This window comes from Lepidochelys olivacea (genome assembly GCF_965140295.1).
Source record: "Lepidochelys olivacea isolate rLepOli2 genome assembly, chromosome: 1".
Classification (NCBI taxonomy): Eukaryota; Metazoa; Chordata; order Testudines; family Cheloniidae; genus Lepidochelys; species Lepidochelys olivacea.
The window spans coordinates 326,319,681-326,346,655 of NC_140411.1; the positions used below are offsets into that span (position 1 = coordinate 326,319,681).

A 26,975-nucleotide genomic window follows, 5' to 3' on the forward strand; every position below is an offset into this window, starting at 1 on the left:
CCTCTGGACTGGCCAGCAATCTTTGCAGCAACATCCTATGTGAGCTATGAGCAGTTTGAGCAACTGTTCTGTCAACTTGGCTATAGGTACTCAGGAGCCCCACCAGTGGTTGGCCGTCCCTTCTTGGAGATAGGAGGGAGGGAAGAGAGAGCTGCTTTGGCTGCTAAACTATGCTTTCTTGCTGGGCTTTGGTACCACATGGGAGCCTGCTGGAAGGAAAAGCAGGATAGGTGCTCCACTGACCACTTCTTCCTGAGCCCAGGACAGCCCTCAGCATAGCACGGCTTCCTTCTCCATTCAGCCACTGAGTACAGCATGGGAGGGGAGAAGATACTGAGAACCTACTCTTTTCCCTTCATTCCCCTCAGCTTGGAAAGAAGGCTACCAATAAGTTGAAGGAGGCATATCATAATGTTTTGAAAGGAAGACAGCATGAATTTGGGAGGGAGATGGCAGTGAATAAGTTTATGGGGATTGGAAAGCCACACAATATGAGTTTTGTCGGGGTGTACAGGGAAAGGACAATGACTTCAGATACTTTTAAAAAATAATCTGTCTGGTATCTGTGACATGTATTATACCTATTAGAAATGATCTGTTAGGGCATTATTCTGGGGGCATGTGTGTAAATTTGATTTTTTCACCTAATTTAGATGTAGAATTGTTAAAGATGGTTTGCCGTATCATCTGTAGTATGCACCCGTGCCACAAAGCAACTGGCAGCGTTCAGTTATCATCTGCTGAAGTACTGGCGAACAGGAGGAAACAATTTTCGCACGCCAATTGCAAAACTCATAATGTCCTAATGTGGAAGGAAAGTGTAAAATTAGGACCTGATTATACAATGTTTGCTTTTGTTGTCTTCCTGGGATTCTTTTTTGAAAGTACTCAAAGGGAACTAGAAGAGAGAAATAAAAATTCATGCCCTGTATCTGCCGAGAGGATCAAGATCAGGCCTCTGGATAAGTTAGCTATAAAAGAACAGAAATGTGGAAATACGTTATTTGGGTGAGACATTTTTTCAAATGGGGTTAGAAAGAAGGATATTGTGGATATAGGAATGATTTTAGTAACACTCATAATTTTATTTGTCAACAGATAAACACTCTTGTAATATTGAAAAGAGATTTGACCATCCTTCCTCTTTGATTTAAAAATAGATTTTTCTGTCATCTTTGACATATAGGCTGCAAAGTAAATCATGATTTCTGCACTTCAATTATAACACCCACATATTTGGAATGTCTGGGTTTACAGGAAAACTATGAAACGAGTGCAGTGAATTTACTGTAGTAATGCTCACTTGTTGAATAATTTTCCTTTGATTTTCAGCTTGTTTAATAAATAAATTATTTGAATACATTCTACATTAAGTATCTTGTGAAAATGCCAGAAATATCTGTATGTTGTAAATGTTTCATTATCATACATGTCAGAATTTTTTAATTTTATCTAAATTCTGTTGCTTTTATAGATTATCTTTCACAAGGGATAGACCTCTCCGGAATAGAAGTAATTGAAAATGACCTGCTTTTTATTGCAAGAGCTCGACTTGAGGTTGAAAATCAGGCTAAACGGTTACTTGAGCAAGGGGTAGAGACTCAGGTAAAAAACATTTTTTTTCACTTCAAAAGCAAAGATGAATATGGAACTTTGAAGCTAATTATTCTGTTTACTATAGAATTGTCAAACTAAGGGACCAAACCTGAAAAATCTTGCTTATCTGAGCAATTGTTACTCACATAAGGACTCTCTCAGAAGTTAATGGGGTTAATTGCATTAATAAGTTTACTCAAAAAAATAAGATTTTGCAGGATAAAGACCTGAAAACTTGAGAAAAATTAAATGTGTATTTTATAGAACATAATATAACAAACTTCTTTTTGTGGTAAAGGGATAGTTTGTTAATATTGAAAATATTTTGTATTAACATAATGCTCTGTGCTTTATATTTAAGGTTACTGAGCATTATAAATGAATTTGAAAAATGTATATTCTGAGAAGTGCAAGGAATCTGCTGCCATTTAGCTGTGCTTTGGTGTAATGAACTGATTCAGAAGATTTCCTATTAAAACTTTAAAGACACCTTAAACTTTGAGATAAAAATCTATTTTAAGGAGTATCAGAATGAATGTGCATAATTATATTCATTTATGCTAAATCTGATTACCTGCAATTTAAAGGGGCTGAATAAATGTATGCTTGTATAACTATCGTACAATACCATCTATGCTTTTCTCTGCATTTTTCTATTTTCATGTCTTAGTATTTTTAAAATAAATTTACAATTTATTATTAAAATAACCCTTTTTTTTTCATTTTAAAGCCCCTTAATTATCGTAAGTGGAATGTTGGTCTAATACAGTTCTGTAGTAAGTTGGGGTTCTATGGGAAACAAAGTCAGAATATTCAAAAGAGATATTTGTGTGCTCTTTTTCACAAATTTTCTAGTCATGTTAAAAAATTAGGAATGTGATTTATAAGTAAAAACATTATAATAGCACCAATGTTTCCTACATTTTCAGTATCAGAGTGGTAGCCGTGTTAGTCTGGATCTGTAAAAGCGGAACTCTTTGCCGCTTTTACATTTTCAGTGTCATTTAAGAGTTGAAGACTTGGTTTAAGCTTAATCGCTTTTAAGATATAAAGTGGAGGAATTCTATTGAAAGTTAACAGGAAAAAGGAAAAAAACAAATGAGACCATTAATAATATGCAATACTCCTTTACCATATTTGTTTGTGGTAGATAATGGAGTGCTAAAAAAGACCAGTCTGTCTCATATTTATACTTACACTGAGATTTCTTGCCTACTTAAGGCCAGTCTATGTAGGTTTTGATGTGGACACAGCAGCAAAATGAGAACAGATGCATGGAATTAAGCGGCAGGCTGCAACTTTTATTAAACTTTAACACAGGGGAGGAGTTCTATCTTCCCATTGCCCCTACTCTCTTATACAAGGCATTTAATTGTTTCCAGTGTGGGGGTTGTAGGGCTCCTTACCATATAATCTGTTAACTGGTGCCAGGGTTACAGGGCTTGTTACCATATAACCCATAATGCAGAGTGGCTCTCCTCAGCCTATCCTGCAGGACTCAACTCTCTCTGAGTCTTAACAGAACTGTGACTTCCATCAATATGGCTTTCCTAGTGTGTATTACACCAGTGCGAAAAACCTATTGAAGACAATACCTAAGAGGAAGTAGGCAGTAATTTTTTATTGTAAATAGGGCTGTCAAGCAATTAAAGAAATTAATTGTGCAATTAAACAATAATAGGATGCCATTTATTTAAATATTTTGGGTGTTTTCTACATTTTCAGATGTATTCATTTCAATTACAACATAGAATACAAAGTGTACAGTGTTCACTTTATATTTATTTTCTATTACAAATATTTGCACTGTAAAAAAAACACAAAAGAAATAGCATTTTTCAATTCACCTAATACAAGTACTGAAGTGCGATCTCTGTGTCATGAAAGTTGAACTTACAAATATAGAATTATGTACAAAAATAACTGCATTCAAAAATAAAACAAGTAAAAATGTAAAGTCTACTAGCCCACTCAGTCCTACTTCTTGTTCAGCCAATCACTAAGATAAACGAGTTTGTTGATATTTGCAGGAGTTAATGCTGCCCGCTTCTTGTTTACAATGTCATCTGAAAGTGAGAACAGGCGTTCGTATGGCACTTTTGTAGCCGGCATTGCAAGGTATTTATGTGCCAGATATGCTAAACATTCCTGTGCCCCTTTGTGCTTCGGCCACCAATCCATAGGACTTGCTTCCATACTGATGATGCTCATTAAAAAAATGTATTAATTAAATTTGTGACTGAACTCCTAGGGGGAGAATTGTATGTCTCCTGCTCTGTTTTACCCGCATTCCGCCATATATTTTGTGTTATAGCAGTCTCGGCTGATGACCCAGCACATGTTGTTCATTTTAAGAACACTTTCACTGCAGATTTGACAAAACACAAAGAGGGTACCAATGTGAGATTTCTAAAAATAGCTATAGCACTTGACCCAAGGTTTAAGAATCTGAAGAGCCTTCCAAATCTGAGGGACAAGGTGTGGAGCATGCTTTCTGAAATCTTAAAAGAGCAGCACTCCAGTGCAGAAACTACAGAACCTGAACCACCAAAAAAGAAAATCAACCTTCTGCTGGTGGCATCTGACTCAGAGGATGAAAATGAACATGCATTGGTCCGTACGGCTTTGGATCATTATCGAGCAGAACCATCATTAGCATATACACATTGTCCTCTGGAATGATGATTGAAAAATGAAGGGACATATGAACGTTTAGCGCATATGGCATGTAAATATATTGCGATGCCGGCTACAACAGTGCCATGCCAACGCTTGTTCTTGCTTTCAGGTGACGTTGTAAACAAGAAGCGGGCAGCATTATCTCCTGCAAATGTAAACAAACTTGTTTGCCTGAGTGATTGGCTGAGCAAGAAGTAGGATTGCGTGGACTTGTAGGCTCTAAAGTTTTACATTGTTTTGTTTTTGAGTGCAGTTATGTAACAAACAAACAAAAAATCTACATTTGTAAGTTTCACTTTCATGATAAAGAGATTGCACTAAAGGTGCATTTGGGGTGAATTGCAAAATACTATTTCTTTTGTTTATTATTTTTACAGTGCAAATATTTATAATAAAAATAATATAAAGTGAGAACTATACAGTTTGTATTCTGTTTTGCAATTGAAATCAATATATTTGGAAATGTAGAAAAACGTCCAAAAATATTTAATACATTTCAATTGGTATTCTATTGTTTAACAGTGCGATTAAAACTGTGATTAATTGCCATTAATTTTTTAATCGCGATCAATTTTTTTGAGTTAATTGCGTGAGTTATCTGTGATTAATTGACAGCCTTAATTGTAAATATAGCTAAAAGATCTTTAAGATTAGTGTTTACTCCTTTCAGTTTGGGTTCTTTTCACATGTCACATTTGACCTTGTCTGACAATTTTCTATTCATATTAAATACTAACACAGGGCTGACAAATAAACCCCAGGAAAATTAATCTCACTTCATTTGAAGAATTGATAGTTTTATTAGACACATCAGACCGTATCAAGATAATCAAGACATTATTATAGTAGATGCCTGTTGTGCTTTAGTGAGTGACCGGTTTCCAATCAAAATGGGGATTGTGTAGAAAAACTTTATTAGTGCTTAATTGTATCAAAAGAAAAAGAAAGATGCAACTGTCAGGATGAAATGTTGTTTGGTTTGCTTCACCGATTTCTTGATGAAGAGAATAATGTGCTTTAGAAGATTATGTGCTTCCTTCCATTGTCCTGAGAAATATAGAATTACAGAGATGAACAACAAAAAGAAAAGGAGTACTTGTGGCACCTTAGAGACTAACTCTAAGGTGCCACAAGTACTCCTTTTCTTTTTGCGGATACAGACTAACACGGCTGCTACTCTGAAACCAGAGATGAACAACAGATACTAAGTCTTTGTTTAGAATTTTTTATCATTCTAGTTGTATGTATTTATGTGACAGGTATATTTACTTTTCATACATTTCAAGCCTGGATGTTGACCGTAAGAGAACTGAGATCCTCCCTACTTCTTTTTTTTGTCTTTTGTATAAGAGAAGCTATGAAATAGCCCAACTTCCTATTTAATCCTTTCTTAGCAGGCGTGCCTCTGTGCAGCTGAAGATAATGCATTTGTAGTTTCTGATGTGATAACTTTAGAATAATTTGGATGTATAAATACATTCTGTAGTTGTAGTTTGTGGTTTTATGTTCTGAATTTCTCTTTAAATAATAAACACACTAGATTATGTTCCTGCTACATTAAACAGATGTTTTTTGTCTTAGCAACTATCATGATTCATGTCTGTGTGTGTTGAGTTTATAGCCCTTTGTATTTTCAGTTAATTGATTTTGAATGTTACTCTGTTCTCAAGACCAGGTGGCAAGTATTGAATTCATCTTTAGCATACTATGCCAAAGTATCTAGTCGTATTTGTGGAAAGAATTATGAAAACCTTTACAGAAGTTATTTACAAGTTGTATTTCCCAAACAGTTTATTTCTGAGTATTCTTGCAACCACCTTGAGGGAGAAGGGAATTTAACTATAATGTTTTAAAAAGCTAGCTAGATAATGTCTATAATGAGGTCTGCTTCTTTACAATTGTATGTAATGTTGGGCTGGAAACTTAAAGAACATAAATCACAAGGTGAATAAAAGGAGACTTAATTACATGTCTGTTACTGTATTTTACATATGCTAAAACTTATTTACACTGACTGAGGCAAAGAAGACAAAATTATTAAGCAGATATGCAGATGTGTGTTTATTATTAAAAAGTAATACTATTGGTTTGAGATTATTCAAATTAATATGCAAAGAACATTTTATATTTCTAATTTGTATTCTAGATACTATTTTTAAAAAGGTTTGTGCTTCTGTTGATCTGGGTTGACGCTGTGGACAGAATTGTAATTAATGATTGTGTGAGACAATTATTTTTCTGTTTCTCACAATATACTGCACATGGAAATGATTAAAAATTGCTTGTTAAATCATCCATCAATAACATGGTGATAAGCCATTCTGATGAATGCAGTCTGCATTGTAAACATCTCCTGTTCCCTGTGTCCAGCTAACAACTAAAGATCCATGGGAATTAGAACTGAATCTTGTATTCTCAGTTCATTATGCATTTTGAAACCAAATCAGAAGACAGTTTGAAATTTACAAAACAAAAAGTATTTAATTTCTTTTAAGGAAGTGATAAAAAAGGAAGATATAATTCCACTCTTCAAACATTTATGAAAAATACACACAGGATTTGATCAGATGTTTTGATACAGGTTGATGATCTGTCATTTCTCAGGATCTTAATACAGATGCATAGTATCTTGAGATTATTCTGATTATAATTCTGAGTGGTGTTTGAAATAGAAATCTCTAGATATTTTTTTTTCCTTTTGAAAGGAACGCAGTTGTGGTTGGTAAGACCAGAATTTGACTTTGTGTTTTTATGTATGTGCTTGCAAAGTCCATGCATTTCCTTTATAAGCCAAATACTCAATGCTCTTTTTTTTAATATAAACAATCCACATTTTATAGATGAATAGATTCCAAGGCCAGAAGGGATGACTATGATCATCTAGTCTGACCTCCTCTGTAACATAGGCCATAAAACTTCCCCAAAATAATTCCTAGAACATATCATTTAGGAAAAAGATCCAATCTTGATTTTAAATATGGTCAGTGGTGGAGAGCCCTCCACAACCCTTGGTAAATTGATCCTCTGGTTAGTTAATCTCAGTGTTAAAAATTTACACCTTATTTCCAGTCTGAATTTGCTTTACGTTCCAGCCATTGGATCATGATCAAAGAGTCAATTATTAAATATTTGTTCCCCATGTAGGTACTTATAGACTGTAATCAAGTCACTCCTTAACTTTCTCTTTGTTAAACTAAGTAGGTTGAGCTTGAGTCTGTCTTATAAGCCATGTTTTCTGATCCTTTAATTGTTCTTGCAGCTCTTCTCTGAACCCTCTCCAATTTATCAACATCCTTCTTCTCATGAGCCCTCTTACAGTAGTTCATCAGTAAGCATCTGAAAATGGGGCAAGGGGGATGAAAAAAATTATAACTATGAGAAACACATAGGTGTCACCTTTTAAGCAAAAGAATTGTAACAGCACCAAAAATTCACCACTTGTCTCCTAGAACTGTACTATTCTCCAGGTGAAGCTACTGTGACTTATGATGGCTGTTAACCATGACATGAGGCACAGTGCTAACAAGGTGAAACTTCTCCTTCTAACATTTCATCAACTATCTGTCCAGTGAAAATATTGCTGCTATTATCTTTAATCATTTAGATAATCCCTATTACCCTTGACAAGATACAGAGATTTCAAATGTCAGCAGGGCTTGACAAATCCATTCACTCCTTGCTGGGGTCGAGCGGGATGTTTTTCAAATCTTCTCTCTGTCTAACCTAATCTTGTTTTGATGCCCACATCACCATTGTATTTGAGCACCTCCCAAGAGTAGGATTGACAACAATATCTCTCTCTTCCATGGCTAGTGTGGGAGCGTAAGTTATCAACTTCTTCAGAATTTAAGCTATTCCTCCATCTCTAAGGCCATGAAGATGACCTTAGAGATGTGACTTGAATATAAAGTAATGTACTGTTTGTCTTCCTGAGTCTGCAGACAGATACCTCCACTGCCTCTGCCACTTCTTGTAGATCTTCCAATCAACAGCAGAGTGAAATTTACCAGACTGGTCAGTTTCACTGCAGCTTTTCTATGGAAACCTGAGCAGTAGTGAACCTGTCCAGAATAATATCAAATTCATGCTATTAATACTGTTTCTTGGGAAAGCTATGAGCCAAAGGATCCCAAAATAGTGGATGCTAAGAAGGGTTGGGTAGTGGAAAACTTTAAATCTTCTCCTTTCCTTTTGTTACAGTAGCCAGAGATCTAAGGGGAGCAGCAAAGATAAGCATCCAGAAGGCTCATGGAGAAAAGTAGATAACTGAGCATCCCCCCTCACAGCAGCCAGGAGTTTCTGAAGGGAAAAAACCAAAAGCTCCTTCTTTTCTGCAGTTATGGGTGGGAAGATGGAGTTTCACATTTATCTGACATCTGTGAAAAAGGAGGCTTATTTTAAAATTGGAACCCCAAAGCTGGGTCCATGGGAAGCACCATCTTCCTTCCCAGCAGGTGAAGGTCTCGGAGGAGCTAGGCTTCTACCCTGGGGTTGCTCCAAGACCTTGGTCCAAATTCCCTCTGAGAGCTCATTCCATACCCTGATCTCCTTGGGAGGATTTTTTTTTTCCAGGAGGAAAAAAATAGACCCTGGCGGTACCCTGCATGAGGGGGCGCTTGGCATAGAGGAGTAATTGCCCACAGTTGTCCTCTGAGTCCTCTCTGAAGGGTAAAAATGGAGCCACAAAATCCCTGCTAAAGGTCACAAAGACAAGCAAACCTCACAAACAGTGACATCATAGACTGCTGCCAGATCTTAAGGAATTGTCATGCACACTTTATCATCCATTGACAGAGGGAGACCACAGTAAAATTTTATCAATGCAGTTTCTATCCCATATCCAGGCCTTACTGACCTATATCAAAGGAATATGAGGATTCAAGAACCTCCCTTGCTGCCCTGTCAAAGCCTTCTCAATGGCCATTTCCCAGAAACTGATGTTTGGAAACAGGTTGAAAATTAGCAAAATTGCAAGCATCAAGAGTTGGCTTCTTTAGTAGAGATCTCCCAGCAGCTGTCTGGTGTTCTGATATCTTGTCATTCCTGAAGGGAAACATCAGCAATCTGTACCAATAATGGATATTGGTCCAACTTGCAGGCAGTGGCCTGATGCATTCCCAGCACATCCAAGGCCAGTGACACATGCTGAATGTTTGTGAATAAAGCCTTGAATTGTCCGCATGAGATACTGTTCTTTTTACACAGCAGTATATTGCTCAATGGGGATCTGAATAATTTCATCCATAAAGTAACATGAAAATTCTTCACAGTGAAACATGCTACTCTGTACCAGCTAGGATTAACCAAGTTGTGAACTTCTGGAATAGTTTTTCTGTGCATAGTATTGTGGATGTTATAATGGAGGTGAAGAAACCTTTGGTTTACTATAGAGACATAGCATAAGATTTCAAAAGTTTTTATGCTACCATTGGTCAGGTTCAGCATGAGACTTTTACCATTGTCACTCTTGCTTTTCTACTCTCAGTTCATCTGAAGTAAACTATGTTGACCTGCGAGGATGTTGCCAATGGACAGGGCACTGTCAACAAAGACAAAAGATCATTATAAATGCCTACCAAGCCATTGATAGAATGGTTGCTTGGTTAAACAATATTCTTTCTCATAAAGAAAAGGAGTACTTGTGGCACCTTAGAGGCTAACCAATTTATTTGAGCATGAGCTTTCGTGAGCTACAGCTCACTTCATCGGATGCATATCGTGGAAACTGCAGAAGACATTATATACACACAGAGACCATGAAACAATACCCCCTCCCATCCCACTGTCCTGCTGGTAATAGCTTATCTAAAGTGATCATCAAGTTGGGCCATTTCCAGCACAAATCCAGGTTTTCTCACCCTCCGGCCCCCCCCCACACACACACACACAAACTCACTCTCCTGCTGGTAATAGCTTATCCAAAGTGACCACTCTCCCTACAATGTGCATGATAATCAAGGTGGGCCATTTCCAGCACAAATCCAGGTTTTCTCACCCCCCACCCCCATACACACACAAACTCACTCTCCTGCTGGTAATAGCTTATCTAAAGTGATCATTAGGTTGGGCCATTTCCAGCACAAATCCAGGTTTTCTCACCCTCCGCCCCCCCCCCCCCCCCACAAACTCACTCTCCTGCTGGTAATAGCTCATCCAAAGTGACCACTCTCCTACAATGTGCTTGGTAATCAAGGTGGGTCATTTCCAGCACAGATCCAGGCTTTCTCACCCCCCACCCCCCACTCCCGGGGGGAACACACACACACACATAAACTCACTCTCCTGCTGGCAATAGCTCATCCAAACTGACCACTCTCCAAGTTTAAATCCAAGTTTAACCAGAACGTCTGGGGGAGGGGGGTAGGAAAAAGCAAGGGGAAATAGGCTACCTTGCATAATGACTTAGCCACTCCCAGTCTCTATTTAAGCCTAAATTAATAGTATCCAATTTGCAAATGAATTCCAATTCAGCAGTTTCTTGCTGGAGTCTGGATTTGAAGTTTTCTTGTTGTAAGATAGTGACCTTCATGTCGGTGATTGCGTGACCAGAGAGATTGAAGTGTTCTCCGACTGGTTTATGAATGTTATAATTCTTGACATCTGATTTGTGTCCATTTATTCTTTTACGTAGAGACTGTCCAGTTTGACCAATGTAAATGGCAGAGGGGCATTGCTGGCACATGATGGCATATATCACATTGGTGGATGTGCAGGTGAATGAGCCTCTGATAGTGTGGCTGATGTTATTAGGCCCTGTGATGGTGTCCCCTGAATAGATATGTGGGTACAGTTGGCAACGGGCTTTGTTGCAAGGATAGGTTCCTGGGCTAGTGGTTCTGTTGTGTGGTATGTGGTTGTTGGTGAGTATTTGCTTCAGGTTGCGGGCCTGTCTGTAGGCAAGGACTGGCCTGTCTCCCAAGATTTGTGAGAGTGTTGGGTCATCCTTCAGGATAGGTTGTAGATCCTTAATAATGCATTGGAGGGGTTTTAGTTGTGGGCTGAAGGTGACGGCTAGTGGCGTTCTGTTATTTTCTTTGTTAGGCCTGTCCTGTAGTAGGTGACTTCTGGGAACTCTTCTGGCTCTATCAATCTGTTTCTTCAGTTCCGCAGGTGGGTATTGTAGTTGTAAGAAAGCTTGATAGAGATCTTGTAGGTGTTTGTCCCTGTCTGAGGGGTTGGAGCAAATGCGGTTGTATCGCAGAGCTTGGCTGTAGACGATGGATCGTGTGGTGTGGTCAGGGTGAAAGCTGGAGGCATGTAGGTAGGAATAGCAGTCAGTAGGTTTCTGGTATAGGGTGGTGTTTATTTGACCATTGTTTATTAGCACTGTAGGTCCAGGAAGTGGATCTCTTGTGTGGACTGGACCAGGCTGAGGTTGATGGTGGGATGGAAATTGTTGAAATCATGGTGGAATTCCTCAAGGGCTTCTTTTCCATGGGTCCAGATGATGAAGATGTCATCAATGTAGCTCAAGTAGAGTAGGGGCTTTAGGGGACGAGAGCTGAGGAAGCGTTCTAAATCAGCCATAAAAATGTTGGCATACTGTGGGGCCATGCGGGTACCCATAGCAGTGCCGCTGATCTGAAGGTATACATTGTCCCCAAATGTAAAATAGTTATGGGTAAGGACAAAGTCACAAATGCGATACAACCGCATTTGCTCCAACCACCCCCCAGACGTTCTGGTTAAACTTGGATTTAAACTTGGAGAGTGGTCAGTTTGGATGAGCTATTGCCAGCAGGAGAGTGAGTTTATGTGTGTGTGTGTGTGTGTTCCCCCTGGGGGTGGGGTGGGGGGTGAGAAAGCCTGGATCTGTGCTGGAAATGACCCACCTTGATTACCAAGCACATTGTAGGAGAGTGGTCACTTTGGATGAGCTATTACCAGCAGGAGAGTGAGTTTGTGGGGGTGGGGGGTGGGGGGGCGGAGGGTGAGAAAACCTGGATTTGTGCTGGAAATGGCCCAACTTGATGATCACTTTAGATAAGCTATTACCAGCAGGAGAGTGAGTTAGTGTGTGTGTATGGGGGCGGAGGGTGAGAACCTGGATTTGTGCTGGAAATGGCCCAACCTAATGATCACTTTAGATAAGCTATTACCAGCAGGAGAGTGAGTTTGTGTGTGTATGGGGGTGGGGGGGTGAGAAAACCTGGATTTGTGCTGGAAATAGCCCACCTTGATTATCATGCACATTGTAGGGAGAGTGGTCACTTTGGATAAGCTATTACCAGCAGGAGAGTGAGTTTGTGTGTGTGTGGGGAGGGGGGGGGGCGGAGGGTGAGAAAACCTGGATTTGTGCTGGAAATGGCCCAACTTGATGATCACTTTAGATAAGCTATTACCAGCAGGACAGTGGGGTGTGAGGGGGTATTGTTTCATGGTCTCTGTGTGTATATAATGTCTTCTGCAGTTTCCACGATATGCATCCAATGAAGTGAGCTGTAGCTCACGAAAGCTCATGCTCAAATAAATTGGTTAGTCTCTAAGGTGCCACAAGTACTCCTTTTCTTTTTGTGAATACAGACTAACACGGCTGTTACTCTGAAACCTATTCTTTCTCATGACTGCCTGAAAACACATTGATACATACAAGGGCAGCCCACCAGAAACAACATAAATACACTTCAATTTTGAATTGAAGGAGTCAGTGGTTAGTCTATAACAAAAGTATAACTTCCAGCTGCTGAAATTTTAGGCCAGAAACAAATTCCAGATCCAGAGTGGGACCAGTTCTGTGTGTGTCCTACCAACCTGATATAGTCTCATGATTGTCATGGCTGAAATTCTAAATTGATCCAGAAGAATCATCAATTATGTAGACGTTGAAATTATTCATATTAGGGTTGCAGGATTGGGCCATAAGATGGGACCAGGGCTTGACTGAGCAACTTTCTATCTGGGTGGTCCTCTGTCTGCTTCACAACTTCAGTTTGCAAAATAAACCAGGCCAGGGCCATCTGATGAAGACATGTAGCTCTTTCATAGTGCCTTTGATTTGAGGAACTCCAGATGCTTTACCAGCAATGAATAATCATATAAGTCAGAGAAATAGTAGTAGTAGTATCTCTATATTATTTGTTTTTGTTTTTGCCATTGGAAAACTGAGGTGCCAAGAAGTCAGGTGACTTGCCCAAGTCAAACTAAAAGCATGAGGTAGAGCTGGGAAGGGAACTCAGGATTTCTGACTCTTACTCCTGCACCTTAACCATAAGGTTATCGTTCCTGTATTGTGTTGGGTATGTAAATATAGTTTTGTCCTTGACCATGACCCTGACTTCCTGATTTGTTTTATAAGCCTATTCATCTATGTGCATGTGTACTTCTGGAAAAACTTTTTTCAAGAGCAGAAATTCTAGCAGTTTTTCCTTTATGGTCAGCTTATTAGTTTAGACTTTCTTTAGACTGAAGAGATACTTCAGGACCCTGCACTCCTCAGGTACTTTGGGACTATCAACAATATTTGTGAAACTCTTAAGAGTGGAAGGCAAACCTTCATTAGCGGAGGTCTTGGGACTCTGGAATTTCCTTGTATAGGAGTTAAGAATGACAGTACATCTTAAGGAAAAATTATTTTGTAGTTAAGACCCTAGACTGGGATGCAGACAAACTATTCTTGGATTCTTGGTTCTGTTCTTTCTGTGATACAGACTTCATGTGAGACGGTGGGGATATTATGTAATGTGTCTATGCCTCAGTCTCTGATCTATAAGAGGGAGATAATAGTATTTTCCTACCTCACATGGATGCTGTGAAAATAAATCCGTTGATATTTGTGAGGCATTCAGATTCTGGTGATCATGTTAGAGAATCCAATAAATAAATGTAAAATAAATAACTACTTTCCGATCTAAATGAATGTAAACTACACCATCGTAGCTTTTCATAGGATGCTTTTTCTCAAAAAAACAACAACAAACCTCTGCCAACTACACCCAAACAAATTAAGGAAGAAAGGGAAGAAAACCCACAAAAAAGAGGAATTCTTTACTTTATTCCTTTTTTTACTCCTGGGAGGATACAGTGCCAAAAAATTAAAAATTCTGTGCAGGAAAAAGAAAATCTGCAAAATTCTGCAAATTTTGTCAAAAAAAATGCAATATAATCACATGAGTTTCAATTGTTTTGATAAGTTATTTAAACTACAATATAGAAAAAAAAACCACAATAGCTATTCAGCATTTCCTAAACACATGAAAGTTAAGTTACAAACGCTTGGTAACTAATACCCTGCATTCCAGTTATAATCTTGGATTTTCATTTAACTACATTACAGAACACCAAACAGAAAAAAAAACAAACAGAAATCAACAAAAAAACGAAGTAGAATATCATTTTAAAATGCTCAGAGTTTCACACGTGAAAGTCATACAATTTTGCTAATCATTGTCCTGGATCTGGCTGGGTACTTTGGGAAGTGCTTGGTTCTTATTGTCCTGACATTTTATTGACTGGTAAATGTTTTATTTGCTCCCAAAGTCTTTTAGTGGCTAAGTAAAATAAATCCTGCACTGTAATCTAACCCCATTGTGCCACTTTGGCACAGGAAAAAAGTGAGAAAGCACATAAGATCTTCGTAGCTGATTCTCTTGCTGTCATTTATAAGGCTTTGCATCACTGTGGCAATGTAGGGGCCTTAAAACTTTTACAGGTTTTATGCTCCTGGGGGAATTGACTGAGAATGGGAACAGTTAACTAACAATAGGAACATTAACAATGTTACTACACAGGCAGTCTGCTACATTTCTGCCTCAGGGAATGAGATCAATTAACCATCAATAGCAACATTAACAAAGGCTATCTCTACACTACCAATTTTTGTCGACAAAAGTAATGGTGAGACACAAAAGTCGGCATAATAAAAATCGGAATCGCATGTTCACACTTGCTGCCTCTATCAGTAGATCGTGTCCATGGTGGGGGCACCATCAATGACAATGCGAGCATTGCAATGTAGATACCTATCCCACAGCTCAGCTCAACACCTTCTGTAGGTGTTATGGGAAGTCGGAGCAGATCATGGCGCATCTTGTTACCTGGCTAAATGTCCCGTGATGCATTGCTTTGTGTCCCAGCAGTCCATGGACTTCGGGCTTTGTTTTGTGGCACTTTTGCAACGGCCATTCTGTGCTGTGCACCCCAGCATCTTTATGGGAAGGCAATGCAGTTAATCATCAAGTTCCTAATTGAAGAAGACTCCTAGTTGCCTGACATGCTGTGTGATATGGATAGGAGTAACTTTAGATTGTTTTTGGCATTCACAGAGCAGCTGCATAGGGAAGACCATCACTTTTGGGCTCAGGAAACAAGCACTGAATGGTGGGATCGTATTGTTATGCAGGTGTGGGATGAAGAGCAGTGCTATAGAACTTTCGGATGCGGAAAGCCACCTTCCTGGAACTGTGTGCAGAGCTCGCCCTAGGCCTTGCTGTGCAAGGACACCAGAATGAGAGCTGCCCAATTGATACAGAAGCATGTGGCAAACGCTGTGCAGAAGCTGGCGATTCCAGACTGCTACCAGTTGGTCATGAATCAATTTGGAGTTGGGAAGTCAACCGTTGGGGCTGCGTTAATGCAAGTGAGCAGGGCAAGTGTCCTGGATTGGAGGGTCTTGGGCTTTCCTGGGGTGGGCTTTCCTGGCCCAGTCAGAGGCAGTGGGGAAAAGAAGGAGCCTGCTGGCCAGGCTGTTGGTGAGCTGAGCACTCCGACCAGGGGCTGGTTCTTCACACAGCATTGGGAGCAGGATGCCTCCACTTGGGGGAATATGGAGGAGCAGTGGAGCTGGGTTGTGGGGTGAAGGGGCAAAGCAGGGAAGAGGACAGCAAAAGGGGGAGCATTTAAGGGGCCGATGGGTGGGCAGCAGAGGCGACATGTAACTGGCTGCTGCCTGGCACCTGCCTGCATGCACCAGCCACCACAGCGCACAGCCAGTGCCAGCCTGAAATGGGATGTGGGGGCGGAGCCCTGTCGGCTAAGAGCTGGCATGCAGCGGGGGCTGTGCTGATGGACCAGCAGGCTGGCCTCGCGCACTGCAACTTCGCCCCGCCACCAGCCTTGCACACCCATCCCCATTGTCACCCACTGGACCCCCGCCCACTCACCGCTGGTGGGCGGGCAGCTGGCGAGCAGGGATCCAACCAGCAGCAGGACCCGCCAATAATGATGGGGGGGGAGGGAGAGAACAGAAAATATGGGACAATTTACCTGTTTTATTAAAAAGTTGGGACACCTGCAGGAGGGCTTAAATACGGGACTGTCCCTTTAAAAATGAAACGTCTGGTCACTCTATGGATATTGTATCTGAAAATCACCTAATATTTGAGAAAGCACCACTTTGAAGAAATAGTCTAACTAATCACGCTATAGCCACTTCCTTTATCATTTCTGTGGACTCTCTTATTTTTCATCTCTAGTCTCATGCAATGCAGTGCGTTCCATATTACACATACTGATGTTCAGTCTTAGGCATGAGTTGCATGCTGTTCTTGCCTTCACATCACTATGTACCTATATAATTGATACCATATGTCAAGGTTCCTCCCCCACTCTGAACTCTAGGGTACAGATGTGGGGACCTGCATGAAAAAACCTCCTAAGCTTATCTTTACCAGCTTAGGTCAAAACTTCCCCAAGGTACAAAAATATTCCCCCTGTTGTCCTTGGACTGGCCGCTACCACCACCAAACTAATACTGGTTACTGGGGAAGAGCTGTTTGGACGCGTCCTTCCCCCCAAAATACTTCCCAAAACCTTGCACCCCACTTCCTGGACAAGGTTTGGTAAAAAGCCTCACCAATTTGCCTAGGTGACTACAGACCCAGACCCTTGGATCTTAAGAACAATGAACAATCCTCCCAACACTTGCACCCCCGCTTTCCTGGGAAATGTTGGATAAAAAGCCTCACCAATTTGCATAGGTGACCACAGACCCAAACCCTTGGATCTGAGAACAATGAAAAAGCATTCAGTGTTTTACAAGAAGACTTTTAATAAAAAATAGAAGTAAATAGAAATAAAGAAATCCCCCCTGTAAAATCAGGATGATAGATATCTTACAGGGTAATTAGATTCAAAAACATAGAGAACCCCTCTAGGCAAAACCTTAAGTTACAAAAAAGATACACAGACAGAAATAGTTATTCTATTCAGCACAATTCTTTTCTCAGCCATTTAAAGAAATCATAATCTAACACATACCTAGCTAGATTACTTACTAAAAGTTCTAAGACTCCATTCCTGTTCTGTCCCTGGCAAGAGCAGCATACAGACAGACACAGACCCTTTGTTTCTCTCCCTCCTCCCAGCTTTTGAAAGTATCTTGTCTCCTCATTGGTCATTTTGGTCAGGTGCCAGCGAGGTTACCTTTAGCTTCTTAACCCTTTACAGGTGAGAGGAGCTTTCCCCTGGCCAGGAGGGATTTCAAAGGGGTTTACCCTTCCCTTTATATTTATGACACCATATTATATCATGTTTCTATTATTTATACCCAATCCAGTATTGTAAGGAGTGATGTATAGCAGAATGTCACTCAGTTGCAATGATGCATTTATCTGCCCTAGTTAACATTGCAACTATTATACATTTTCCACTTTATTTCATATAAGAATACAATAAATCCCCTTAATTAGAACAGAAAACTAAGACAACCTATTATCCTTATGAAGAGAGTATGCCATTCTCTCATGAAAAATCTGAAAAGATTTGCATTATAATAAAATGCTGTATGGAATATAAACTCAAGACTAAAAATGGCATTCATCACATTACATATTTCTTTATTGGACTATAACTCTGTTTAAAAGAGTGGAGTTCAGAATTTTACACCTGTTTAACCCTCATTGAAATATTATTTAATCCCTTAACAGCGTCAGAACTTTTTCTAATATAGTACCCATTAAGCAGCAGTCATTAAGTTTCACTGTTATTTGGCTAAATTGGTCCCCTGGAGGAGATCCTGACAAAGTAGCTATCTCAATTTTTGTGTCTGTAATAAGGTGGTACACAATGACACTTCGTAGGAATGTAGGTGAAGTCTTTTAAGTCATTCTAATGTCAGGTGCTTGAACCTTGCATGAATGTGCAGTCATAACAGCAAGTGGCTCTTGATAATTCCAGCAGAGATATTAGGAGGATTGGAGTATCAATCTAGGCAGAGGAAATTAGAACCTAGTAAGGAGAGGTTCAGCAGGGAACATCCTAGGGACAGCCAAGCTCAGGGAGAAAGCTTAGGTTTGAGGTTTGTTACTTTGTTACTAAATAATCTCTGGAGTAGGGTATTCTGTGGATGTATGTGCATGGATGTATGCTGTTTAAAGCAGAGCAAGAACGATATGTGCTTACAGCATCTCCTGTGCATATGTGGAAAGGGTGGGAGGGGTGTAAAGCGCTCTGACCCACCTGTTCCTTTGCACTCCAGTCTTGGGACTAGCCAGAGTCCTACTGTGAAGTGCAGTCTCTGCTTCATATTAATGAACCCTTGGTCATTAACTAAAAAAGGGATGGCAGGATGAGAGCTGGCCTAGTTATGTGTGGGAATCCTTCGCCTTTTCCACATGCGGTGCAGTTACAGCTCTGGCATGCTCATGCTAGAGCCCTGTCTAGATTAGCTGATGAGGTGTGTTAGCTACAGCATGTTAATTAATACATTTTTAAACACTACTTAGCTCCTAGTGTAGCCAAAGCCACTGGTGCTTAAAAAGTGTGAGACAGAGCCAACCCTAGGGTTGGCCAAAACCAATTCACACATTTTTAAACACCAAATATCTGTCTGCTTTAAATGCTACCTGGTGTTTAAAAAAGGCTAATTAACATGTGTGCTAAATGCACCTAATTTTCCTGGTTCATACAGGCTGGGAGTCAGAACTACAGAAAGCAATGTGCTAGGTGTTATCAGCCGAAAACTGTTATCTAACTCCTTTGACTCTGTGGATTTGTTTTTCTAGGAAAAGTGGTTGAGTATAGGTTGGGATTAGCTAGCAGGAAATCGTTAAGCCTGACCTGAACTCAAACTTTTTCCTAGTCAAGGAAAAGTGTAGGATAAAAGGTAGGTGTTTAGTACATCACCCATTCTATTTTAATGAACAAGTTCTGTTTTGTAATATATATGTCATCAGCTGGCTGGCCCTTTAAGGGGAGTTGGGTCTAGCCTGATATGTATAGGATCAGCTATACTCCCAGCTGATCTTGATTGGCTAGGGATCATGTAGCCATGTTCAGTTACTAGACCCAGCTTGGAAAGGGATGCCCACAAAAGGCCATGAGAACTCAGTTGGAGGAGGGCAGCTGGCTCCTGTAGTACGTGCTGCAGAAGGGTAACTCCTGGGCAGACAGCCTGGAGGAGGACTGAAGAGGGAGTCTGGCTCCTGTGACTGGCCCTAGAAGAAGGGAGACACTCAGAGAAGGGAAAAGCCCTGAGAATCAGTACTCTGGACAAGAGTGGGGAAGAACTGAGATCTGAGCCCAGGAGGGGAAGAAGACCCTGTGTATATTGCACCGGGGACTATTGTCTAAAGGCACATCTACACTTGCAAAGTAACAGTGCTGGCAGTTACAGTGCCGCTCAGAGAGCGCTGAAGGAAAACAGCTGTTGTGTGTTCACACTGACAGCTGCCTGCGCAATAACGTGTTTACACGTGCGGCGCTATTCAGAGTGGTGCACTCTGGGCAGCTATCCCATAGAGCACCACTTTCTATTTTGTGGCTAAGACTTGTGGGAAGGCGTGTGTGTGTCCCAATGCCCCGTGATGCATTGCTTCGTATCCCAACAATCCCTGTGCTTCTGTGCACATTTGGCGCCATCTTTCAATAGTTTGTGTACTGCGTGTCCAGTTCTACCTCTTTTGGGCTCCAGGAATGCATCTCGAGCTGTTGACCAGTATGCTGCTCACACTGACCAACACGTCACGAGTGGCAGTGAAGTTATTCCTTAAACTACAAAGTCAAGAGAGTGTGATGTTGATCTCGCCACGCGTAGTAGCTACGACACGAGATTGCTTGTGGCATTCACAGAGGTGCTGACCACAGTGGAATGCCACTTTTGGGCTCGGGAAACAAGCACTGAGTGGTGGGATCACATCATGATGCATGTCTGGGATGATGAGCAGTGGCTGCAGAACTTTCGCATGAGGAAAGCCACATCCGTGGGACTGTGTGAGAACTCGCCCTAGCCCTGCAGCACAAGGACACGAGAATGAGAGCTGCCCTGCCATTGGAGAAGTGTGGCGATTGCATTGTGGAAACTGGCTACTCCAGACTGCTACCGATTGGTTGCTAACCAGTTCAGAGTGGGAAAGTCGACCGTTGGAGTCTTGTTGATGAAAGTGTGCAGGGCCATTAATCGCATCCTGCTTGAAAGACCGTGACTCTGGGCAACATACATGACATTGTGGATGGCTTTGCACAAATGGGCTTCCCTAACTGTGGAGGGACGATGGATGGCATGCATATTCCAATTCTGGAACCAGACCACCTAGCCACCGAGTACATTAATCGCGAGGGGTATTTCTCAATGGTTTTCCAGGCGCTTGTGGATCACCGTGGTCGTTTCACAGACATTAATGCGGGCTGGTCTGGAAAGGTGCATGACGCACGTATCTTTCGGAACACTGGCCTGTTCCAGAAGCTGGAAGCAGGGACTTTCTTCCCTGACCAGAAGATTACTGTAGGGGAAGTCGAAATGCCCATTTTGATCCTGGGAGACCCCGCCTACCCCTTAATGCCATGGCTCATGAAGCCATACACGGGGCAACTTGACAGCAGCAAGGAGCGATTCAACAACAGGCTGAGCAAGTGCAGAATAACTGTGAAGTGTGCATTTGGCCATTTAAAAGCCTGCTGGCGATGTCTGTATGGGAAGCTGGACATGGCTGATGACAATATTCCAATGCTTTTAGCCGCGTGCTGTATGCTCCATAATATTTGTGAAGGGAAGGGTGAAAGCTTCACTCAGGGCTGGACCGCAGAGGCTCAGTGCCTGGAGGCTGAGTTTGAACAGCCAGAGGCCAGGGCTATTAGAGGGGCACAGTGTAGGGCCATGAGAATTAGGGATGCTTTGAGGAATCCATTTGAAGCTGAAAGCCACTAATATTTATTGCTATGCTCAGGATTGTAGTGCTTGTAATGCTAGGAGGTGATTGGTGCACATGATCCAAGAAGGGACCTTAACATAATTGTATGTTGCTTTGCAGTGCTCTTTTTGCTCTCACTTAATAGAATAAAGATTGCTTTCAAACAAACACCATTAATTTATTGAAAGACAACAACCAGAGGAGAGAGTCAAATGAAAAAAAATCATCAGTAGGGAGGGGGACGGGGGAAGGGAAGGTCTCAAGCGGAGACCATGACAGCTACAGATTTGTCTATGTCCAGGGATCACACCCAACTTTCTCCTTTGGAGTACGATACAGCAGGTGCTGTACCTCAGCAGGGCCAAACTGGAGAGGGATGGGTGTTGAGTGCAGTGGGTAGTGGGAATCCACACTGATGGACTGTGAGGAGGGAGGAGTGGAATGTTGCAGGTAGAGAGTGGAGCCAGGAGGTTGATAAGTGTGTTGGTGGTGTGTGTGTGGGGGGGGGGGGGGGGCGTATGGGAAAGAATTTTGTCACAGAGGCTGCAGGGGAGGGCAGGCACGGAGCTGCTCGGTTTGAAGAGCTAGTATCGCTTGGAGCGTGTCTGCTTGGCTCTCCATAACTGTTAAGAGCCGCTCTGTGGCTTCTTTCTGGTGTGTTGCATTCTCCTTTCGGTCCCTCTTCTCGGTGTCCCACCACTCCTTCAATTCTTTTTTCTCGGCGGCAGAGTGTATCATAATCTCACGCATAAAGTCTTCCTTAGTTCTTTTTGAACGTTTTCTAATTCTGCGCAGCCGTTCTGCTGCCGATAACAGAGAGGGAGGCTGTGCTCCCAAGGTCATCTCTGTGAAGTTTAAATGCAACATTTTACAGAAGCAGTATTGTTTGCAACACAGACAACACTGTTTCAGTGCTTTAAAACAGAGCCAGTACTCCTACACCTGTCACGAACTGGCTGACCCCAGGCAAGCACACGTGAGCCACAAGACCCCCAAAATGGTGAGTAGCCGCAGGGGCAGGGTAAATCACTGTTCCCGGACCCTGCTGTACACTGGGCACGTGGCTCTTGGGCACTTGGGAAGAGCCAGCACTGTAGGGTGGACCTGATAATCATTCCTGTCCCCACACTTTCCACAGGAGGTGATCATTATGGAAGATATCTTGTTGCTGAGGGTGAGCAGGGAATCAAGGGAGGGTCTTCTCCAAGTCTTTTTAGCAGAACAATACTCATTTATATTGCATTATTCAACTTACTGTTCATCTTCAGTGTTATAGTTTTGGGTTGCACAACCTTTTGAACTGCCAAAATCAACCTCCTTCAACATCTGATACAAGGAACTACTAAAAGAGGTTTCTGTAAATCTAAGGGTGTTTCTTTAACTTCAAAGCGTGTTAGCTACCATGTAAAATAAATAATTTAAACACTTTATTACTCATCCCACACCCAAAGACCATCTTCTAAATATGTATTACAGTTATATTCAGCATTTGAATGGTGAACTTCACGGTGCTTGACCAACCTTATGAGATTTGCCCATTACTGTTACGGTCTGAAAAGTGTTCAGTTTATCTTGAAGCATGATCTAATGGAACTGAATTGCTTACCAGGCTTGGGCAATTCAGAATCAGCAAGAAACATTAAGAATACATTTATACCTTCTGAGCTATGGATTAAAATAAACCACAGATTTCTCTGCACTATGATCAGCTGATACTGATATAACCTAGAATATCCTTTTAGTTTCCATAGGAACTGATGGTAATGTTTGAGCCTTGGAATAGCTGGAATAAATTTCTAGGGTCCTGTTCATTAACTTCTGTATTACTCTATGTAACCCCTGTACTTAAGGACTGTAAATGTGCAAACCACAAGTGAAGTAGACTGTCTTTTCAGATTACATATTTTATGTTTTTGTAAGAACCACCCTGCTGGTGGTCACTATGCATATTTCCTGTGGTGTCAGCACTGTATTTTTACAATAACACAAAAAGGTTTTCCCAGATCCAGAGAAAACCAAAAGCAAAACTGAAACACCACAGAAACTGGAAATTATTGCTATATGGAAATACTCTTTCAAATATTTATCACCAAATATATTGTATACTAGGTAGCCTCCTGCTCGGCACTACTACATCTCACTACCTTTCTCTGTGTAGATCAGTGTTTTCTCATTGGAACAAATTGTACAACACTAGAGAAATCATGACTTTCTTTTTTAACATTTTTGGCAGTAATTCAGGTCATGTTGTATTTCAAATAGTTAATGTAACAAAAAAGACTTTACATGGTATTTCAGTGTTTATAACAAAAGGTAATAAAGAAGCAAGACAATGAGAAAACAATGCTAAATAGTTTTTTACCTAGTAGACAAATGTCAAACAGTTCATAAAACAGTTTGTATTACTAAATCCCACAAGCTATGCTTATAGGTTAAACATAATACATTTAAAACTAAGTGTGGTGGGGAGGGGTGGGAAGGATGAGAGAGAGAGAGAGAGAGAGAGTTGAATGCATAGCCATGGGGAAAAGAGTAGAGGTTTTGTGACTTATCCACATGAAGATCTATGTGCGCATGATATAAAATCTACGAATTAATGGAAGGGAGTTCAAATGGAAATATAATCTGTATCTTTGTCTATATAAGAGCTAGGCATTATTGTATGTGTGCTGTTCTATATTATAATGATGGCATTTCAGATGTGTCGGACAGTTCATTTATGGCAGGGAGGGAATGGGAGAAGTGCATGCAATCTGCTTTTTGGCAGCCATAATTGAATGTCTACACAGATCATTATAATATTCCATCTGGGGAAGTCATTTAAAAAAAAATCTTAAGAAGCAGCAGGAAGTTAACCTTTGTGATATCTTCTCTGTTTGTGTAGTGCCTGACAAAGTGGGGTCCTGGTTTATGGCTAGGGCTCAAAGGTGCTACTGCAATTAAATTAGTAATCTAATGTAGGATTTTTCTGTATGCAAAAAGAATATAGGTGGGGCATATAGCTACCATTAATGTGTGTGAGGAATCCAGGGAGGCCATATGTCTTCTAACTCATAGGGAAGGATTAATAGCAATACTGAAAGTATTATATAGTTGATATACAGTTTTTACCCAGGTTTTCCTAGTCTGATTGGGAGTAGTTAATTTTCCACTGCTGCTGTCAATATGATGGGGACTATTATGTCACACATTATATTCTGAACAGCCATCTTAAATTAACAACCACAATAATAATGATTTGCATTTTTATAACATCATTCAGAAAGTGGTTCACAAACATTAACCCTCTCAACAATTGGGTTAAGTAGGTATTTATAGTCTCTATTTTGCAAAAGCATAGCGGCAAAGATAAGTGGTGAACTGGCTATAGTTGTGCAGCAAGTCAATAGAAGAGCCAGTAATAAAACCTGGGATTCTTGAGTCTGTTTTTTCTGTTCTAACCACTAGGCACACATCCCAACATAAATTGTTGTCTTTTCCTAACAGTTGATTTTGGGAGGATTTGTTGGTGTAAAAGTAACTTTTCTTAGAATTCATCATGGAGACCTCTGTTTCAGCCTGCTCATTTCTCTGCCACTGTAACTGGATTCTTTTTAAACAGTGATGGAGCTGGCTCATATTTCAAACTCTTCTTTATTATTGGTTGATTGGTTTTGACTGAGCTACGTAGTTAGAATGAGCTTTAAGGGAAGAAGGCAGTTTTTAATTACTGTTTCATGCATACATGTAAACTTACTGTGACTTCTCCCAGATCCAGGGTTGGTATGAAAGTGTTGTTCTAAACCACACTTTGGAAGTATAGGAGTGGTTCTTGACATCACCAAGTATATGATACACGAGTTACAAACACAGTGTTTTTTAACCAGAGTTTGTAACAGATATTTTGTCATGATACTTCAGTGACTGCAGTTTGAGTTTTGTGGGTGTTTAAACCCCTGTTCGAGAATAGGTTTAATTCAGCCTTTCTCAACAAATGAGTGAAAGTTTTTGCCATCATTTCTTTCTTCAAATTTTTCTCTGGGGAAGAAGACTGACAGAACTGTGACCTCAGTTGAGATTCGTGACACAACTTGTTTTGTTGTGCATATGCTACAATACTAGGAGTCTCAGGAAGTCATAAGCTGCTTCTTGTTGATTTCCAGTAGTGCTGTTGGTCATTAGATGACTGATGGCCATGTGTTCCTTAGAGCAAATATTGGAGATGGCAGTTAGCAGGAGATTAGGGATTGAGCACAAAACTTCTTGGATAAGCACGTCTTTACAAGTCTTCACTAATTACTTTAGTATTAAAGGATGCACACAGCAATGCAAACATTTACTAGTATTTTCTGTTGAAATTCTAATACACAGTTGGTAGCCATTGTTGTTTTTTAATGTGTTCTTAAAATGTCTTTAACAACTAACTTGGGGTATAGAGATAGGAAAATTCGCTATACTTATATGGACTATGGTATTATTGCAAAATGTGCTTACTAGACCTATAGTCAGTGGTGAGCTGGAGCCGGTTCGCACCGGTTCGCTAGAACCGGTTGTTAAATTTAGAAGCCCTTTTAGAACCCGTTGTTTTGCGAGGAACAGCCAGTTCTAAAAGGGCTTCTAAATTTAACTGACCAAAAGTGGCGCCTTTGGCGCCGACTCCACGGGTGCTCCAGCTCTGGAGCACCCAAGGGGAAAATGTGGAGGGTGCAGAGCACCCACCGGCAGCTCCCCAGCCCCAGCTCACCCCTGCTCTGCCTCCGCCTTCTCCCCTGAACGTGCCGCCCCGCTCTGCTTCTCTGCCCCTGCCAGGCTTCTCACGAATCAGCTGTTCGCACGGGAAGCCGGGGCAGGCTGAGAAGCAAGCGGCGGCTTCCCACTCAGGCCCAGGGAGGCAGAGGTGAGCGGTGGGGGGGGGGGGGTGAAGAGGGCCGCCTGCGTGGCAGCAGGTAACCTGGGGGGGGGGGGTGTGCGCGCAGGGGAACCGCTCCCCGCCCCAGCTCACCTCCACCCCCCTGGGCCTGAGCGGGAAGCTGCGGCCTACTTCCGCCAAACAGCTGATTCGCAGGAAGCGGGCGGGTGGGGAGGGCAGAGAAGCAGAGAGGGGTGGCGAGTTCAGGGGAGGAGGCGGAGCGGAGGTGAGCTGGGGCCGGGCCCGGGGCAGGGAGCCGCCGTTGGGGGCTCCGCACCCACCAATTTTCCCCATGGGTGCTCCAGCCCCGGAGCACCCAGGGAGTCGGCACCTAAGGCACCACTTTTGATGTGATCAGTGGGGGGAGCAGTCGCTCCCCCTACTTCCCCCCAGCTATGCTCCCCCGCCCCTAGGAGCCAGAGGGACCTGCCGGATGCTTCCTGGGAGCTGCCCTAGGTAAGCACCGCTAGGACTCCCCACCTCGTCCCCCGGCAGGTGCCTCTGGCTCTTAGGGGTGGGGTGGGCACCCACTACGGTGGCCCACGGGACCCCCCTGCCCTGTTCTGGGGGCGGACAGGAGTGGGGGGTGGATGGGGCAGGGGTCCTGGGGGGGCGTTAAGGAGCACGGGGGGGTTGGATGAGGCAGGAGTCCCGGGGGGTGGGGTGGGCAACGACCCCCTTGTGGGGTGAGGAGGGAACCCGTTGTTAAGATTTTGGCAGCTCATCACTGCCTATAGTACAGTATATCT

General features: G+C 41.7%; 1 protein-coding gene across 2 annotated transcripts in view; it reads left to right on the top strand.

Annotated features, from left to right (window-relative positions):
- Window positions 1–26,975, top strand: part of COG5 (component of oligomeric golgi complex 5) — a 301,746-nt gene that overhangs the window by 123,826 nt on the left and 150,945 nt on the right. For both annotated transcript variants that reach the window (XM_084641140.1, XM_084641141.1), the window contains exon 7: window positions 1,475–1,605. In XM_084641140.1, coding sequence (XP_084497266.1) covers window positions 1,475–1,605 — 131 coding nt within the window. The remainder of the gene's footprint in view (window positions 1–1,474; window positions 1,606–26,975) is intronic.